Below are 21536 nucleotides of genomic sequence, written 5' to 3' on the forward strand. Positions count from 1 at the left end.
CTAAAATTCAAAAGCTGGAGAAAAATCTGGTCACCCAGAAGTCACATTGAATTGTCAGACTTGTTTGTTGTAACTTGTAACACTTGTTTATCTTACATTAAAGTGCCTGCTGATATGTCATTACAGATTAAGGGGTATAGTTACTAAACTACGGGTTTAAAAAAGTGGAGATGTTGCCTATAGCAACCAATCAGATTCTAGGTTCCATTTATTTAGTGCATTCTATAAAATCACAGCTAGAATCTGATTGGTTGCTATAAGCAACATCTCCACTCTTTTAAACCCATAGTTTAGTAAGTATAACCCTAAATGTCATTTTACCATGTTACTGAGATTAATGGTAATATGTGGCCCTTTTCAAGGTTATTGGGCCTTTCACTGACTTACTCTGTACATCGCTGTGGAAGATAGATGTGATATTCAAATACTATGTATTACAGCTGGAGTAAGCAATGGTACATGTGAATGTCACTATGCTGTCTTTACATGTTGTGAAGCTCTAACCAATAAAATATTTTTTAATTGCATTTATAATTCTGATCAAACCAAATCACTAACTAGGACATGACCATAGCTCTCAACACAGACAATACAGTACACAGCATACTGTTAGGTTAGTTGGCTTCTGACAAAAAAAGGACCCTAGTATGTTTGGGTGTGTTTGCGCACATGTTTTTGTGGTAGACTATTTAGACTGTAAGCTTCACTGGTCATGGTCTGATGTGATGATTAAATATTCTCTGTACAGTGCTACATATATGGTGGTACTATACAAATAAACAAGAATAAAATGTTAACTGCTGCTTCAGATTGGCCACTGTAATACACTGCTGAATGTTCCCAATTATGTCATATAACACTTTTCAAAAGTATATACATATGCGTCCAAAACATGCTTTTCTCAGTGTTTTACTTTTGAGTTTAGTTCAACTTTTAGCAACAAACCAACATTGACTAATGAATCCTTACAACCAAGGCTGAAATGCAAAAGACAGACAGCTGAGATATTTTATGTTCTCTATTCATTTTATTTCAAGTACAATATAATAGAATTTTACTTTACTTTTGGTTAAAGTAAGCATGTTTTTGCAATTGAGTTTCAGTTTGCTTTGCATGTTCATAGCTGTTTAGGTTTGAAAGTAGTTCATACATCCAACATGAACCTGATTTCACAACTGCGTACAGAGAGTGTGGCCATCCGAAAATACAGTCTCATGTAGATGATGGATGCTCATTGCTGGTTTGGCACATGGTATCCCGCAGCTACCACTGGTTTGTGGGTAAGGTCCACAGGTTACAAACGCTACATTTGAAGATCATGTTCGTAATCATAACTCACTGCCTGTCTTCTGAAATTACAAAAACAACAAAAATGTAGATTTTTAACAGTGAAGTTATATTTTCTTTTGTTAAATGCATATGCATTTATGATCTTGTTGAAAATAGTTTTGTAAGATATAAAATTAACAAGAACATTGCAAATGTTGGCAACAGTAAATACTAAATACATTGCTGAGAATTTCAAGTGAATTTGATGTATTTTATATTCAGCCGCCTATATATTGGGTAATGATAACATGAAACCTTAGGGAATTAAATTCATGTTCTAGATGTTAGAACATCCATAGCAGGCAGAGAGATTATTAAGAATTTAAAACAATTTATTTTAATCTGAAGTTACACGGCCACCCTTCATTCCTATAGCTTTGCTGCTTGCTTTGTCTTCTGGCGATCTGGTATCTGGGCTGGTCTGTCTGACAGCATCGCATGTCTGGTCTTGGTTCTCAAACCTATGTTAAAATGGGTTGCACAGTCTCCCAGTCCTGCTTTTAATAAAATATTCTTGACCACAGTCCCTACACACTTGGCACAGAGTTGGTTATGGCGTCATTTGACTCAATTACAAACATTAGGTTGGGCAAAAAAAAAAGTCATAAAGGGAATGAGGATAAGCTAAGAGGAGTTTTAGTAGGTTTGGACATTAAGGTAACGTTTCAGGTGGCTCTACACACCTAGATGCAGACTGATTTTTCTGTGGCAAGGTCTGGGCAGTAGGGGAGCACCGAGAAATGCAACTGGCATAGAAAGGTGAACTTAAATAAAGAAGCAGTGTGGGTCGACTAATTGGGTGTTCATAATTAAACCTTTTGGCAGCAAAATCAGGCTATGAAATGTGCTTGATTTCGCTTTCAGCACAAAGTACTCAGTTTGATGGTGGACCATCTGACAGAGAGGTCCCAGCGACTGTGAATAATACATAGTGCACCGAGGACCATCAGGTTTATGAATGACAGTGCTCCTACTACTTTGATTGTTTTTAAAATAAGAGCAGAAAACTAGCCCTAATGTGTGTTTGTGTGCGCACACATGTGTGCATGTTATTGCGTGTGTGTACGTGTGGTAGAGAATATAGACTGTAAGCTCCACTGGAGCAGGTATTGATGTGAATGTTTAAATATTCTCTTCAAAGCACTGTCTAACATGCAGGTGCTATATCAAATAAATAAAGGTTAATAAATAAATTCTAGCATGTAAAATGGATTATTTTGTGTTGATATGACTGTCTTTATGAAAAATGGGCATTGCTTTAACTATTGTAATATATTGAGTAGTAACAACTAATTTACATATACTGAAAAAGTAGTAGTATAATATAATGATATTTTACATGCACATTACTTACCTGTCATCATCTTCATCAGGGTTTTTCACTTCTAGTGGATGGGAACTCAATTTATATAGTAGTGTTTGCGAATGTGCTGCTCTTCCAAACCGAAGTGGTAATGAAGCAAGAGACTGTCGGAAACTTCCGCCGTATTGTGATCTTCCAAACCTTTGGGGCAAATTAGCAGCTGACTGGATGTTGGCCTTGCCAGATATGTATCGCCCAAATCGCTGAGGTAGGTTTGGAATGCTCTTTGCTATTTTGTCATCAGATGCTCTTCCAAAGCGCAATGGCAGATTTGCAGCAGGCTTGAGGCCTCTTTCTTCAAGATATTCTCTCTCAAATTGTATTGGCAGGCTACCGTATTTGCTCATTATAGGGGAACTCATCTCACTTATGCTGTTGGGTCTCCAATATTGATACTCATCAGAATTAGCATTTCTCTGATTTTGGAAATCTTCTCTGGACTGTATAAAACAAAAACAACAACAATTATGTGCACAAATGTGATTCTTCACCAGTGAATAGTTTTAATTGCATATGGGGTGGTGTTTTTGTTTAAAAATTCTAGAAAAAGGTTTGAGTCTACCTGAATGATCTTCATTTGGTATTCTAAAGTTGGTCACTTATTGGTCAATCCCGCTGTTTGGCTAGAGCGACAGGATGACATTTCAATTTGGACAAATTGAACACAATCTATTCATTCGAATCATTATGCCTATTTTTTGTAAACTTGCATATAATATTAAAGGACTGCTGTTATATTGCTTACTAGGTGATGAGACTAGCAATACAATCAATAACTTTCTAACAAAGCCTTTCTTTGACGTTTAAGTATCCTTATTTTACTCAGCAAGACAAGCCCCATATTATACCGTATATTACAGATTTTGATTCATGGTATTGTCTCTTTAGATGTGTAAATCGTGTAAAGCACTGAGCTTGATATACAGTCATAGTTAAAGTTTCAGCAATGGATTATTTCAATAATTTTTTAAATGTCAAATAAATGTTGAGTACGTTTCTAATTTTCAACCAAAATGTTCTCATTATTTTTAAAAAAATAGATAGCAGTTTTTGGTGGCCCATGTTATAAAAACTAAATGCCAACCTTATGTTTTTTTTTTTAAAATTAAACTTTAATCATTGTACAGAACACAAGAGCCTTGCCCAGCAGTAGATCTCATTTGGTGAAAAAAATCTTGCTCTACAGTATTTACTTCAACTAGACTTGTTTAGGTCAACTGGGTACAGTTACCTATAGTTTCATAACACAATAAAAAGTCACAAACTGTTAGACAGCTAATTACTAATGACCCATTATAATCCAGATGTTTTGCCAAATTGATGTACACTCAGATCTGCCCAATTTGGTAGTTTTGGTGCGCAGAATAAATTATCAGGTTTATCCATGTTTGTCCAGCATTGTACAGAAAAGGTGGGGAAATATTCAGTTGCAACATGCAGAAGCATTAATCCTAATATATTATTACAATAAAACTGTAAAAATATGATAAAAATTGATTGTGTATGTAAAAAATGCAATTTTATACTCATGCCAAATATATAACAAGTATATCCTAATTAATGCTATATTTAAACCTAAATATAGATCATGCAAATCTTTGGTGATTAGATTCTCATTTTGTAAATTATACTGTCTATTTAAAAGCATTGAAACTCTTTTTTTTACAGTATAATCAACCATTAAAATCTTCAGCAAAACCTTTCTACTTCCGTAATTATGTAAAGTCAGCCTTCGATGGTGTAAACTAAGTGAAAAATATAATGCTAAAATGAGGAAGGACTAGCAATTATTTATAAAAAGTAAAAAAATAATTAATTAAAAAAATGATATAAAAATATTAAACAACTTTTCAATAGTAACAAAATAACTTAATTTACACATCACTATCTATTGATAGGAAGTTATTGGCAACACTTAGTTTGAATAGGCAGAACTATTCAAAGTGGTAGAAAAATAGGTAAAAACAAGAAAAGTATAACTGAAGTAGTGACTTTCATTTGGTATTACGCTTATTGCTAAACAGTAATAAATCTTTGCAACGTTTGCAAAAACATAAAATCAGACCTTTATTAAATCACCCTGGGGGAGGCAGAAAATATAACTTTATACATTAACACCTTATACATTATACATAATGTTGGCAGAATGTTGACTTCACTCGAGTGAAGGAAATAAGAATACATATTCTCTTGAAGTTAGTTTCCCTTAACAGTGCTTGTTATAGCCTTGCAAAGAAATTGCAATATAATTCACATGAGTTAATCTGAGAGTGCTGAGTGTTCTAGAGGACTGAACTCAACAGTCTCTTGAATAGTCATTTATTCACTACGTTTTTTTTTTAGTGTTAGATGTCCTATGAGTTAAGACCAAAACACAGGTTACCGTGTGATTTATGAATAGGTCCACTGATCCTCCCTTCACAAAACTAATATATATATGTTAATTAGTACTAACTGAATACTATTATTTTGTATACGTTCTCAAATTTCTTTTCATTATATTTTAAACAAGAATATACTTAATTTGTAGACAATAGTAATTAAGTAAATTATTAATAAAAAAGATATACACAACAAAATCAGCAAAAGGTATTAATGTATGTCATGCAAAACTATCAAGCTACTTTTCTGGACAAGATTCACAAAGTACCCATCTTCATCAGACGCACACTAATCATGGAAACCAAAAATACTGATCAATAGAATGTAATGTTTCCTTACTTCAAATAAGTCATCGTATTTCTCTTGGCTTTCCAGATTCGTCGTTGTATACTCATCAGAACAGATGGAAAATGCAAAAAGAATGGAGAAAGTGCAGAGAGGAAAAAACATAATGAAACTGACAGAAAACCTGCTTATTTCCCTAGCGCATTCAGCTCATTTATAGAATCCTAGCTGTCGGGTCCCCTTCATTATATATAGATTTTAAACCAAAAAAAAAACAGCCTCAAACCAGGACATTCCTAAGTATTTTCTTAGACTTAATTAATATAAAAACCGTCAATTAGATCATAAAGAATTAGAAGAATGTATTTGCAAATAGCTTAAAAATATATGTAATAGAATTGTATCCCAATTAATTAAGTCCCTTTGGAAGACAGAAAATTAGTTCCACCATGAACTATGTTCAATTAGCACATATCCCACATTTTAATAGTGTTTATTCAATTCATTGACTTTCGCTTCTACATAGCATAATTAATTAGCATACATGTAATTTTAATTAAAGATAGATTATGCACACAAAGCATTCTCCAAACAGATTTATTGTTTACAGAAGCAGAATTAGATGATAAAGAAAAGAAGTCACATAGAAGTGGGATCACAAAAACAATTTGGAAGAGCACAGTATCTTCTCACCTAGGTAACACTTTGCTTCTAGACTAGTTCCTTGGGGGCATTTTAACTGTTGAAGCTTAATAATTGGATGAAAGTGGCAATCAGCAATTTCTGTACACTAATATCGGTGGCGAGATTAGAACGCAATCAAACAACTATCTTTAGCAAATAACGACATGAAAATAAGTTTAATTTATTTCTTTCAGTTAATATAAAATATAATGTAGTGAAGATAATTAACTTTTCCAACATGCTAATTACATTTAGTTTGGTCTCATTCTGTTCGCAATCGCATGAGAACATTTCCGGTAGTATTATGACGTGTTCACACATTGCAAATGCTAGTTATAACCAACATTACTTTTCATGCACCAAATAGCAACTCCAGAGATGTAATAAAAGAACCAGTTTATACAGATCTAGAGGTGGGAGCCTGAGGAAGGACACCTGGCCACACATGGAAAGATGACCCCCCACCTCAAGGAACAATGACCAGAGGAATCAGCCAATGGGGCATCGAGTTTTGTGAGGTCATAACCGATCAACCTTTAGATTTGGACCTTAATACTGTATCTGTGTATTTATGTGATGTCACAGCTTTTTATGATTGTTCATCTCCGGCTTTGAAAACCGGAGAAATCTGATAGAAGCTTGTTGTCAGTGCTGACCACGCAAGTTTATGTATACAATACCCTGTAATCTATCCTGCAAATTAAACTCTTGTGCTTTGGAACCACAGCGATCGCATCGGAAAATCTTTATTTCATATGATACAACGGAGGTATAAGAACCCAGGCAGATTCATAAGGGTCCACCAAATATAAAGTGCAAGTAGCATTATATAAAAGATTTATTATTAAAATATTGAGATGCATCCAACTGAACATTTGCAAGATTACCGTATTTTTCGCTCCATACGACGCACTTTTTCCCCCAAAAAAATTGGGGAAAAAAGTGTGTGCGTCTTATGGAGCGAATACTGCTGTAAAGATGCTACCCTTGAAAAAGTTCCGAAGTCATCTGTGACCCGACACGAACGCCGGGAATCCCCAATCTAACACTCAGCCTGCCAGTCAGCTGACCTGTACACGGACTGATGCAGGCACACCCCCGGAACTGCCGCGCGGCTGGAAGAGACTGAGAGCAGAGAGCAAACAGCAAGTATCACTATATCCAGCTCGTTCCATATCTGATAATAGCGCTGATAATAGAACTACCTACTTGATTACTTATTATCCTCTAGTGTGATCTGGATGGATTTTTTCTACAGCAACACGTTATAGCGGTTGGATTATTTGGTATAACAGGACACGGGTTCTGTGTGGAACCATCACTTAAATATCATTAGACCACACTGGCAAGTGACACTGTGAGTGAAGGGGCCAGTGTATTTTGTGTGAGTGAAGGGGCCAGTGTATGTTTTCCTCCTCTACAAACTAGGTGCGTCTTATAGTCAGGTGCGTCTTATGGAGCGAAAAATACGGTATATGATTTTTCTTCCGTGTCTCTTTTCCTGCATACGTTCAAGGTGCAAACAGTTACAAACAGAAGAGTGCCAAGTCATCCTAAGGCCTCAGACAGCAATGTAAATGGCATGCTTACCTTTGGTAAGCACACCAAAATGCCATAGTACTTCTACATGAATTGGAAAACACAGGCTATTCATGGACAGGGCCGGATTAACCAAAGGGCTTTATGGGCTACAGCCCAGGGGCCTTGGGCAGCTGGGGGGCCCTAGAGATTTTAAAATAGTTTTTTTTTAAAAAAACAACAAAACGTTGGCTTTTTCTTCATCGAGGTGAGGGCCGGGGGGGGGGGGAATAGCCATCCATACACTGCCTCATGTGTTTTCAGTACATTTTTTTTATTATTTGTTTTCTGGCGGCCCGGGGGATGGTGGTGGGTGATAGGCGAATCTCTCGTATTTAGTTTGACCTGAAGGGGCGGATCCGACAGTGACACTGTCCGGGCAGCGAATAAGGAGGCTGCCTGTCACAGAGAGGGGACTGCAGAGGCTCTTGCGTGACTTCCTTAGCTTTGCGCCCAGACGGATGCCTCCTGCTTCATGAAGCTGAGCTGCACCAGCACAGGTAAGTAGTTAGCAAACGAATCAAAAAAGTGCGTGATAGTGACAGTGAGAGTGTGTGTTGATATTCCCTGGCTTTTTAAAATGTTATGTTATGATATTTAATGGTCACTTTCTATATAGTGAAATAGGAAATCCATGCATAAAATAACACAAGCATAGAAGCTTGGTCGGATTAGATAGATTGTAGGGTATACTGATTTTATTGTTACCCATGAACTATTTTGGTTAAACAGCTCAGACATTTTTGGAACACTGATGGTAAAGAGTAAATAGACTGGTGTGACAGCCATTTGGAGAAGTGACAACCACCACAAGGAGGGAAAAGTCAGAGGAACAGCACAAGGAGATATATATATATATATATATATACACAGTATATATATATATATATATATATATATATATATGTATGTATATATATATATATATATATATATATATATATATATATATATGTATATGTATATACACAGTATATATATATATATATATATATATATATACACAGTATGTATATATATATATATATATATATATATATATATATATATATATATGTATGTATATATATATATATATATATATATATATATATATATTGCACTTGACCTGTTATCCAGAAATACAAGTGAGCTTTGTGAATATATTCTCTTCCGCAGGCCTTAGAGCCATGAAACACACTAGGATTGTACTTGGTTAGGGTTAGGCAGATTCATTTGAAGTTGGGGTTCATTCATTTGCAGTTTAGTGGTTCCATGGGGGAGCTTTGAGTAGGTAAGAGCATAGGGTTAGGCTAAAAGGAGGTAGGAATAGGTTAGAGTTAGGTTGTGATGAGGTAGGAGAAGGTTGGGTTTAAGATGTGGTGGAAAAATTAGGGTTAGATTGTGAGAAGGTAGACATGCCCAATACGATATTACTGGGGGGGGGCAATATCGGACTGGGCTTAAATTGCTTGACAAATGGGGCCCTCACAGTATCCCCAGCCCAGGGGCCTACAATGTCTTAATCCGGCCCTGTTCATGGGTGGGATTCCACAATACGTTTTGTCACACTAAGGTATATAAATGCTAAATGCTTATAAATATGGTTCTGTATGTTCTGATTCTTGCTTAGGAGAATCTACTGTAAGGTGCAATAACCATATTTTGCATCTGAAGGGGACAGCTCTATATCCCCAAAAACTAGTCATTAATGGTACTGTTTTTTTTTTTCTACTTATCACTTTTTACTTGGGTACCTCCAGGCACATAATATCCCCCATGAACATACATATACTTCATATCCATACTTAAAAAGCTATAATACAAATGTTATATGGGTAGTGTACACTGACACATTACTCATTATTAAATCTATCTACAAGGTTGAAAATTGTCGTATAAAAAAGGAATTCCTTAAATTTGTCTATCACTATGTAGAATTTACTGAGTCATGTAGCAGACATTTAAAGGAGAACTGAAAGGAATTATTGAATGATAATAATAAGGAATTATAAGTCCAAACATGGTGCTAATATCACCTGTAAGACAAGGCTGTTGTGGCACAGCAGATGCTGTAAAGGCTGGCATAGTGTAATTCCATATGTTCCCTATAGGGAATATATACATAAAAAAACTTTTGTTCATAATTCATACTAATCTTGATGTCTGTATTCATTTATAATCTGTGCAAATAAGCCCATGACCTAAGTCAAACTTAAATGCTAAGCTCATAAGGAAACTATATAAATCAAGTCTCTTCCTAAATATTGTACCAACTAATGTCATATTTCATGTGCACATATGTGGGATGTTATAATCTCTTATTTGAATGTACACTTATATTTCTAGGATGTAACCCTTCTCCCCCTATTTTGATTTAAAAAAATGCTGAGAAGAGAGGTGCATTGAAAGCCATAAAGGATGTCATTAGCATATTCTTAAACCTGGTATGGTGACCTCACAAGGTGGGGGAGGGGTGCTAGGGGGAAAATCATTGAGTTTAAGAACCATGCAAAACAGTTATCCATTGTCATTTCTTTGAATTTCAATTTCATATGCAAGATTTGGCAAGAAGATTTTTTTCAGCTTCTTCCAGGTGCAGTCATACAAAATAAGTTACTGTGCACCACTGCTTCATAGACACAACAATCATCATCATCATTTATTTATATAACGCCACTAATTCCACAGCGCTGTACAGAGAACGCACTCACAGCAGTCCCTGCCCCAATAGAGCTTACAGTCTAAATTCCCTAACACACAGACAGACTAGGGTCATTTGATAGCAGCCAATTAACCTACTAGTATGTTTTTGGATTGTGGGAGGAAACCGGAGAACCCGGAGGAAACCCACGCAAACACAGGGAGAACATACAAACTCCACACAGATAGGGCCATCGTCGGGAATCAAACTCATGACCCCAGTGCTGTGAGGCAGAAGTGCTAACCACAACAATGAGATAGAAAGGAGTTTTCCTGGCTTGATTACAGGCGGACCTAAACATGCCTATCTTTCTGAGAGAAAATCTGAAGACAAACACAGGTGAAGTCACTTAGCATATAAAACAAGTACATTTATATTCATAACATTTACACCCCCTGTGTATCACCTGCCCAGGTATTACGTTAGACACAGAAGTAAACATGGCAAGACATTATTATGGTAATTATTAAAGCATACTCTGAAAAAATATTAGATAATAATTAGAATAATAGCTACTCTATATAAGCACATTATCAGTAATATTATTCAAGCCTATCCTCCTAACTCCTTTGCCTCTGCTATCATCTCCATTTTCCAACACGGTGCCATCCTATTTGGTTCGTTCCCCTTAGGATGTAAGATTTCACAAGCAGGATCCTCTTTCCTCATGTTCTTTCTACTATTGCTTTCCCCACTGTATCTCCAGGACTGCTTCCCCAGCCCTGTTTTCTTGAGCTTTGGCCTAGTTCATATTGATCTTACCTTCTCTCTTTATCACTGTCCTGCAAATAACTTGATCTGCTTGACCAACACTGTTAACTAGTAGATATCTGGTCTTTTTATTATTACTTTAATAGTTTATTATGTAATGTACTACAGAGGGTTGCTATGTATTGTATACTTCTGTAAATTTCATGTATGGCGCTACAGTCTTTTTTGGCACAGTATAAATAAAAGTTAATAATAATAAAATCAGTAGCTAAAGTTAAACGTGTACCTGGTGCACTGGTGCATTCTCCACCGTGACACGCCCGGCTATACATTTTTCTCTGCACTGCATCACTTATTGGAGGATTAATGATCTACTCATCCATGCAGGATTGTTCAAAATAACTTTTCAGCTACTACAAGTCTAATGATTTGGTCAGACCATGAGCCTTTACTTCTAACTCTAGTTTTCAGAGGAAGCCCCTCAGGTTCATAGTCATGGTTATTAACAAAAGCTCACTATGTGACACTGTTTATGAGATGCAAATTATGTCAACGATTACTGAATTTATCCAGAGATGCCTCAGAAGTCATGATTTCAAAAATAAACTGGGAAGGATTAAAATGTGTACTCAGAGGGGTCTTGATCCAAGCTGGAACTTGACTGAAACATGCTAGAGCACTACAGATCGAGGACTTGCTGCGTGACGTTACAAAACTGGAGTTAGTTCATAAAAGCTCATTGGGCCTGAGTCATTAAGGTAAGTAATGCAAAAAAAAGTAGCAAATGTTTTCTGGGACAAACCATGTTACAATGCAAGGGGTGCAAATTAGTTTATTATTTTGCACATAGGTTAAATACTGGTTGCTTTTTTATGTAGCACACAAATATATGATAGCTTTATTTTTACACTGAAATTTAAAGTTGATCTAGGACATGCCCTACCCCAACTATAAATCTGCCCCCTCATTTTAAATTTACCTCCCCCTCCAATACAACATGGTTTTGCCCAGGTGCAAAGTTACTCCTTTTTTATGCTTTGCTCTCCTTAATGACTCAGGCCCATTATGACTAGGCTTGTTAGTGATTCTTACTCAGAGACAATTTCAGTTAAAAAGATTTTATTCAACACTATGATAAAAGTTTTCTTCTTAAATAGTTAAAAATATTTTAAGTATGGAAATAAAAGCGGTAAATTATTGGTCAAAGCTTTGAGAAAATAACAAACCCCCATTTACATTTCCCACATTGTATATACATTTGGGTTAGAAGAATGGATAGTGTACATGACATTGTAGGGGAATTTCACTCAATCTACTCAGTTCTGGGCAACAAGAGCACATCTAAAGCTCACTCAGCAATAACTCTCATCTATTTAAATCTTCTATATTACTCTCCATTCCAGGTCAGTGCACCCAAGTCACTAGAATCAAACAGTTCACCCCTGGCCTCCTCTCATTATAACATGTCTCTAGAAAACAACAACTTAGGATATTTTGGATTGGACGTGGGAGCGAGAAAAATACTAATTACCAGGTTCTAATTATGGACATATATAGATCGATACATACACTAGGCGCTGTCTTCTGTCTAGGTTCTAATTATACTTCCTTTATGGATAGAATTGCCTAGCTACTTTTTTGTCTAGATTTAAGGATTTGTTTAAGTGATTGACAAAATTAACATGTACTCTCTGATTAATGACTCTGAACCGTCCATTTATTTTTATAGAGGTGGAGAAATTACCTGAGTAGGTTCTTGACCAAAACCTCAATGGGACAAATCTCTAAGTCTCACTATTGTAGGCTGTTTAATCTAGCATATAGGAATCAAATGACAACATTTTAACTAGGTGGTTTAGGAGCCCAAATCTAGTCCATAAGGCAATTCATATGATTAACAGATATTGGGGATTGGTGTCAGCCAAAATCACATTAATTCTTATATTTTGACTTTGTCTATATTCCAGCTTTGGAGTAAGATGCATAGATCTACTCACTGGCCAAAAAGACAGATTTGACTTCTGACCCATGGGTTAGGAGTCAGATCTTTCACATAATTTCCCTCCATTTCAATATCCAAAAATAAATAGAATATTGTACCACACCTATTATACACTGCCAAAATTATGGTCCCTCCTGTTCAGGAGTTGATTTATGGCAGAGAACAGGTGTTTGATGAACTGTGGACAGTTTGCGATGAACTCACTAAAACTCAAGTGTTTTGTACTTTTAAGACTAAAAGTTCTCAGGTAGAAAATAGCATGTCCATTAAACATAATGGGCCTGATTCATTAAGGCAAGCAAAGCAAAACAAATAGGAGTAAATTTGCTCCTGGACAAACTATGTTACAATGCAAGGGGTTCAAATTAGTTTATTATTCTGCACATAAGGAAAATACTGTCTGTTTTTCATGTAGCACACAAATACTTGATAGCTTTATTTTTACACTAAAATGTAAAGTTAATCTAGGACATGCCCTACCCCAACTATAAATCTGTCCTAACATTTTAAATGTTGCTTGTGTTTCCACAATTACCATTTTATCCTTTCTGCACCCAGGGCCTGATTAAGGGTTCCTGCCACCCTAGACTAATTAAACCGTAGTGCCCCTCCCCCCTGAAATCGCAAAAGGAAAATTCAGTTTCTCCAGCAACCAAATTTAGATAGATTATCTTACCTGTCCTTGCTGTTCATTCTTGCATCTTTGTTGTCGTTTAGCCGCCTTCTGAAAAATTGGGGTCCTGTTTTGTAAATGGGCAAATGTTACAAACCCTCAATAATTAGGCTCTGTAGAGAGCATCCTCATGAACGCCATACAATACAGAGATCATGCCCTCCCCCTACCAGCCATTTCCTCAACCATCAGGGGCCTTCATGACTCCCCTGGCAATTTCATCACCCACTTCCCAAGTTCTTTCATCACCTACCTCCCCCCAAACAATTCATCATCCATCTTAGCTCCCCCCACATACCTTCTACTTGTCAATTTATGGCATTAGTATAAAGGATGTATGCATAAATGTCTCAGAAATAACCCCCAGTGGCCAATTCATGACCCACTTCCCCCCCCAGTGATTAGATCACTGTGCCCATTATCACACTCGGACCCCCTTCAGCACACACTGCCCACCTATCATCACACATTGTCCCCCTACAGCACTCACTGTCCCCCTATAATCACACACTGTCTCTCTACAATCACACACTGTCCCCCTACAGTACTCAGTGTCCCCCTACAGCACTCACTGTCCCCTTTTTATTACGCACTATTCCCCTTCAGCACACACTGTCCACCTACAATCACCCACTGTCCCTCTACAATCACATACTGTCCCCCTACAGTACTCAGTGTCCCCCTACAGCACTCATTGTCCTCCATCCATCACACATTGTCCCCCAATAGCACTCACTGTCCCCCTACAATCACCCACTGTCCCTCTACAATCACACACTGTCCCCCTACAATCACACACTGTCCCCCTACAATCACACACTGTCCCCCTACAGTACTCACTGTCCCCCTTTCATCACACATTGTCCTCCTACAGTACTCACTGTCCCCCTGCAATCACACACTGTCCCCCTATAGCACTCACTGTCCCCCTATAGCACTCACTATCCCCCTAAAGCACTCACTGTCCCGCTACAATCACACACTGTCCCGTTTCATCACACACTGTCCCCCTACAGTACTCACTGTCTTCCTACAGTACTCACTGTTCCCCTACAGTACTCACTGATCCCCCACCAGCACTCACTGTCCACCTTTCATCACACACTGTCCTCCTACAGTACTCAATGTCCCCCTACAGTACTAACTGCCCCCCTACAGCTACACTGTCCCCCTACAGCTACACTGTCCCCCTTTCATCACACACTGTCCCCCTATAGCACTCACTGTCCCCCTACAATCACACACTGTCACCTCTTATAGCACTCACTGTCCCCCTTTCATCACACATTGTCCCCATACAGCACTTACTGTCCCCTTCATCACACACTGTCCCCCTTTCATCATACACTGTCCCCTTTTCATCACACACTGTGCCCCTACAATCAAACACTGTCCCCCTATAGCACTCACTGTCCCCTTTTCATCACACATTGTCCCACTACAGCACTCACTGTCCCCCTTTTATCACACACTTCTCCCCATTACACACTCCCCATTACACACACCCCCTCCTGCATAAACATAAATCACAACTTACCTGGCTTCTTTCTTCTGGGCAGTTAGTTCCTGTCATCGCATCTCCAGTTCTCACTTGCACTGTTGGGACTTCATGATGACATCACTCCCGACAGTCAGTGAGGAGGGGGGAGGAGTAGAGGGGAGAAAAGGTAGGGAGGGAGGGGGGAAGGTAGGCAGCCTGGAGGAGGGAGGAGGGGCGACTTCTTACACACAGGACAAAAAAAAAAACATTGTAAAAAAATTCCTAATTGCTGCCGTCGCTGCGCTCACCCAGGTCCCAGCGCCACAAGCTGCAGCCTGATCAGCCCACTGGTTGATCAGGTCCTGTCTGCACCCCCATGTTTTCTCTAAAAAAAACCCCTGTAAATAAAAAATGTGTAAAAGCCCTAATCAAGTATGAGACATATGTTACATTTTTTTCTCTTCATTTTTTGGTGTTTATTGGGGAGTGGTGGACCATATGTACATTTTCCCAGCTTTCGGCACTAATTGCAGTGCAAAGAGTACCTCTTTCCACATTTCAAATGCTCTCAGGCACAGAGGGATTAGAGTTCCCTGCAGTGAAAGATCCACTATAGATAAAGATAAGGTTAAGAATCTGTGCTATTTTGTGACAGATATCTGGATTAGTTTAGCTGTGAATATTATGAAATATTTGAGTTAATTTTAAAAGTGGTTTGGTTTGTCATTCACTGCAATAACCCCCTGCTCCATCTGTATACAATCCCCAACATCTAAGTGAGAAAAGAAGGTTGCATTTGGATAAAACTATTTTCTTTAATTAAAAGCCTGATGTACGTGCTCCAAAATCACCCAGTGCAGTGTAAAGACTGTGCTGGGGGCTTAGGACTTTGGACCCTTACCTAAAGGGATAGGGCACCATTCCTCCTCATCCCCCTATCCTTTGTTCCCCACATTGACTCTATATCTAAATCATATTACATAAATCTAAAAACATTTCCAGAATTCGCACATATCTCACACAAGACACTGCAAAAACCTTAATTCATGCACTTATCATCTCCCGCATTGACTATTGCAATTCCCTCCCTACTGGCCTTCCCAAAAACAGACTTAAACCCCTACAATCTATTTTGCACGTTGCGGCAAGATTGATTTTCCTTGCAAATCGTTATTCCTCTGTTGAATCACTCTGTATGTCTCTACACTGGTTGCCTGTTTTCTACCGAATCCAATATATAATACTCTTACTAACCTACAAGGCCATCAACAAAGCTGCACCAAAATACATCTCCTCTCTTGTCACAAAATATCTCCCAACTCGGCAACTCCATTCTGCGTCTTTCATCCACACTCATTACATCCTCCCATTCCCGATTACAGGACTTTTTCCGGGCTGCAACCACTCTATGGAATGCTCTCCCTCGCACAATAAGACTCTCCTCTAGTCTACAAGCTTTCAAGCGTTCTCTGAAAACCCACCTCTTCAGATAAGCTTATAATATTCCTCAACCACCCTCTTAACCTCACTACATTACCCTATTACCACCTGTTATACAACTACCCCTTGACCAACATTGTTGTGTGACAGAATCATTTAGCTTATTGTTACGATTCCTAGTAAACTCAGCAAGCAGCCACAGAAGTATAATACAAATGTCTTTATTCCAGCAAAATATATAAGCAAGGATTCAGTTCCAGGAACATGCAGGTTTTCATAAACAGGTATAACTCCCAACATAAACATGAACAGGTGTGGCAGGAAGGTACACAGAAATAACAGGTTCCACAGCATGCTAATATAGTTTGAATGCAGGGATAAGAAGGGTAAGTTACCCAATTCCAGGATGCAAAAGTCTTGTCCAGGAAGCAAACAGAGTCCAGGCAAAGTAAATGTCACAAGCAAACTTGCATAGTCCGGTAATCAGGCCAAGGTCTAAGGTAACGAGAGGTCAAGCAGTATCCAGTATTCAGGCAAGGTTCGGGGTCACGAGCAGACAAGCATAAATGGTAAACAGGCCAAGGTCACAACGGGAGATCAAATATCAGCAGAATCAAACTGAAACAGGGGGAACACAAGCAGCAGCCAGGTATACAAGGATGAACTGCACAGAGCACAGCTTGAGGAAGGTATTTAAAGCAGTGCGACAGGTGCAGTTCTAATTAGGCATAATGCAAGGTGATTAACTCCTTCAGGCATGTGGAAAAGTTCAGGAACAGAACAGCAGCACCTGTGGTGGTATAAGGTACTGCTGCTAGATACAAATAACAGGCAGAGTTGTAACATAGCCCCCCCTTTAAGGAGCGGATTCCAGACGCTCCATACAAGCTCCCTTCAGGTTTTCCCCCTCTTCTTTTTCTTTTTATGGGATCTTCCTGAAGACACAATTGGGCTCTTCTCCAAAGGAGTACAGAGAAGACCCAATTCCTCAAAAACAAAAGAAGAATTGGCAAGTTCGTCCACTAAGTCTCTAGCATCTTCAATGAACTCACTTTCTGAGTCTGAGTCCCAGCCAAGGGTCGGGATAGGACCTTTTATTCTATTAGAAGATGGTGATATGCCCAAAAAGCCAGTCACCAAGGTTGATGCTTGTGAAGAATGAGGTGGCATAGAGAGACCCCGATCAGGTGACTTGACTGGAGATGAAAGATATTTCTGACAGACTGCATTTACAAAGTCCATGGTGTTGTGGGTAATGGGATCATCATATCTAAGAAGGGAAAAAGCCCAAGTCTGCGGCTCCCCTCTGAAATTCATGATAATCGTACCAACTTGGGTAAATTGGTCAGAGAAATATCCTGGAAATTCTTCAAATTGCTTTATACAAACTTGAAAGACTAAAGCAAATTGTTTCAGGTCTCCGTCAAAGAAGGCTGGAGGAGGGTCTGAAGATTCAGAAGAAGCTTTTGGGCGTTCAGCCTCAATAGCAGACTCTGAAGAGTTCCCAGCTTGTGCAGTGGTCTCTGGAGAGTCCCCGGCTGGGACGGCAAGTTGGGCACACTTGACGGGAAGCCTGGACTGGGCACAGCACACCGACTGGATAGCACTGTGGGATGCCTCAGAGCAGACAGCACTGTGAGATGCCTCAGAACAGACAGCACTGTGAGATGCCTGAGAGTAGACAGCACTGTGAGATGCCTCAGAGCAGACAGCACTGTGAGATGCCTCAGAGCAGACAGCACTGTGAGATGCCTCAGAGCACACAGCACTGTGAGATGCCTCAGAGCAGACAGCACTGTGAGATGCCTCAGAGCAGACAGCACCAAGTGGTAACCGCATGAACAGGCAACTCGGGCTGAACCACATGGACAGGCAACTCTGGAGCGGACTGTAAGTGCAGCGCCCCCTCTGGAGCAGACTGTAAGGGCAGCGCCCCCTCTGGAGCAGACTGTAAGGGCAGCGCCCCCTCTGGAGCAGACTGTAAGGGCAGCGCCCCCTATGGAGCAGACTGTAAGGGCAGTGCCCCCTCTGGAACAGACTGTAAGGGTAGTGCTCCCTCTGGAACAGACTGTAAGGGCAGCGCTCCCTCTGGAACAGACTGTAAGGGCAGCGCTCCCTCTGGAACAGACTGTAAGGGCAGCGCCCCCTCTGGAACAGGCTGTAAGGGCAGCGCCCCCTCTGGAGCAGACTGTAAGGGCAGCGCCCCCTCTGGAGCAGACTGTAAGGGCAGTGCCCCCTCTGGAGCAGACTTTAAGGGCAGAGCACCCGAGACTCGAGAGTAGAGGCAGCGGCTGAAGACTCGGGAGTAGAGGCAGCGGCTGAAGAGTCGGGAGTAGAGGCAGTGGCTGAAGACTCGGGAGTAGAGGCAGCGGCTGAAGACTCGGGAGTAGAGGCAGCAGCTGAAGACTCGGGAGTAGAGGCAGCGGCTGAAGACTCGGGAGTAGAGGCAGCGGACTCAGGACCTGACACAACAGACTCAGGACCGGACACAGCGGACTCAGGACCGGACACAGCGGACTCAGGACCGGACACAGCGGACTCAGGACCGGACACAGTGGACTCAGGACCGAACACAGCGGACTCAGGACCGGACACAGCGGACTCAGGACTGGACACAGCGGACTCAGGACCGGACACAGCGGACTCAGGACCGGACACAGCGGCAGTGGACTCGAGACCGGTCATAGCGGCAGCGGACTCAGAACTCAAGGCAAACCAATATCCCAGCTTTATTCAAACATTAATGGTTCGCTAACTCCCAATGACTTAGACTCATTGAAAGCCAAATGACAGGTGGATCTGGGTCCACTATTGGATGAGGAGTGGACTCAAATGCTTAAGGGTCTCCGTAATGCTACTTCTTGCCTACGGTACCAGCAAATACATTTATATGTGTTGCACAGGGTATACCTTACACCAATGGGTTTGCATCATATGGGCCGGAGGGGTGATTCGTCGTGTCCAAAATGTGGCTCTTCTGCTGTTTTCTGGTATATCTTATGGGATAACTAACTTATAACTTATAAATAACTGATGATGATGATGATGATGATTGCCCAGTTGTAAATATATTCTGGACAGAAGTCTGGAAATGTGTTCTTAATACTGTTCCCTTGACTCCCCCCATAAATCCTAAATGTTGTCTATATGAAGTCTTGTTAGAAGAATTAATCAATATATGCAGCTGCTTACATTTTCCGACAAGTACACAGTTACCAGGGCTCCTGTAACGAAGAAGAGTTGGGGAGCGCCAGGGCAAACTACGTGGAAAGAGAGGGAACCTAAAGGATCACCCCTTAGTTCCCCGTCAACCAAACTAACTGTTGCTTCACCCTTTGGGGGGACGGGGGGAAAACCTGTTTTGGCAACTGGCCGCAGGTGTTTTATGTGTGATGAGGTGGGGCAAATCAGTGTTAATTGCCCCAAAAAGAAGAAAACAGCACCTTCTCCTGTGGGGGGCCCGGCAGGAAAGCCAGTACCATCCTTTGTGCAGGAGGAACTAATCCCCCTCCACCCTCCTCTGTCCCTGTAGAAATTGCAGACTCAGACAGTGATTTGAATGAGCACCCTCATGCTGTGAGGGGGATGGTCAGTCAATCCTGTCTGGAAAGTAAGGAAGATAGAAAATTTTTTTGTACCGAGAGAAAAATGTCACTCTGTGTGAAAAACCTGAAATGCTTTGTGATCATTTTGCAGCCTGTAATGTGATAGAGACAGGGCCGGTGCAAGGTCTATAGGCGCCCTAGGCAAACTTTCAGCCTACCGCTTTCCCCCCCCCCAGGTTCTCACACAAAAAAAAATACCAAAAAAATAAAAATTATATATACTTATCGTTTTTGATCCTGAAGGCTGGTCAGATGCAGGGAGGCTCTTCTTTAATGGCTGCCCACGGCTCCTCGGCTTCTTTACAACAAAGGAGAGGGGTGGAGCAGCCGGTGCATGCTGGGAAGGGAGGGGGGCGTTGGGTAGGAACTTTATTTACACTGTCTGTCACTGACAGACAGTGTGATACTGCACACAGCACAGGCGCCGCCGGGTAGAGACTGTCACCTGATCACTGACGTCAGTGATCAGGTGTGAGATGCACCGGGCAGCCCGGGCGCATTGGAATTAACATGGACAGTGGCGGACAGTGAAAAAACCTCTCTCCCACTTCTCTCCATTGACTAGATTTTCAAATCTAGTCAGCGGCAGCGGCGCCCTGCAGGTCCCGGCGCCCTAGGCAACTGCCTAGGGTTGCCTAATGGGAGCGCCGGTCCTAGATAGAGATATGTGAGGGTTAGAAGCAGATAGGTGTCAGTGTTAACTCTTGCAATTATGTGGATTTATGCAAAGATCCAGATGTAATTGGGGATAATCAGGAAACCTCTAATAATAGTGAAATGTGTAATGGTGTGAATGTCACACATGTTACTGTGGTAGACTATAAAGCTGTTTTTCCACTGACCTCTTGTCATGAGGTAGGGACAGATGACAATGTTCCTGCAACTCTGTTAGAATCAGGGTCCCTAGCAGATGCCCACTGTAGTGAAGAGCTGTGTGACTCTCAGCTGGAGCAGCTAGCTGACATGCCACGGCCCTATCAGTCCCATTTTACAGGCAAACCTGGAAAAACACACTTGGTCACACATCATGTAAACACAGGCAACCAGACTCCCCTTAGACAGCCAGCATATCGTACTTCCCTAGAAGTGCTAGAAAATGTAAATAGATAAGATGTTGCAGCTAAGGATAATTCAATAGTCTCACAGTTCTTGGGCTGCCCCAGTAATATTGGTCCTAAAGATATATGGGGCATCCGGTTCTGTGTAGACTATAGGAGGTTGAATGACGCCACAGTGTTTTATGCTTATTCTATGCCTAGTATAGATAAACTACCAGATCAGCTTCCCAGGCATGCTACATCACCATCATGGATCTCAGTAG

At 40.3% G+C, this 21536-nt stretch overlaps 1 protein-coding gene across 1 annotated transcript; it reads right to left on the reverse strand.

The window, feature by feature from the left end:
• Nucleotides 1-1005: 1005 nt before the first annotated feature.
• Nucleotides 1006-5553, reverse strand: NPVF (neuropeptide VF precursor). Its single transcript, XM_075211258.1, has 3 exons — nucleotides 5414-5553; nucleotides 2684-3132; nucleotides 1006-1349 (listed from the first exon to the last, which is right to left on the reverse strand). Exons 1-3 carry the CDS (start codon nucleotides 5522-5524, stop codon nucleotides 1304-1306), a joined length of 606 nt encoding a protein of 201 aa, XP_075067359.1. The 5' UTR covers nucleotides 5525-5553; the 3' UTR covers nucleotides 1006-1303.
• Nucleotides 5554-21536: the final 15983 nt, after the last annotated feature.

Source organism: Mixophyes fleayi, chromosome 5 (genome assembly GCF_038048845.1).
Source record: "Mixophyes fleayi isolate aMixFle1 chromosome 5, aMixFle1.hap1, whole genome shotgun sequence".
NCBI classification, from domain to species: Eukaryota; Metazoa; Chordata; class Amphibia; order Anura; family Limnodynastidae; genus Mixophyes; species Mixophyes fleayi.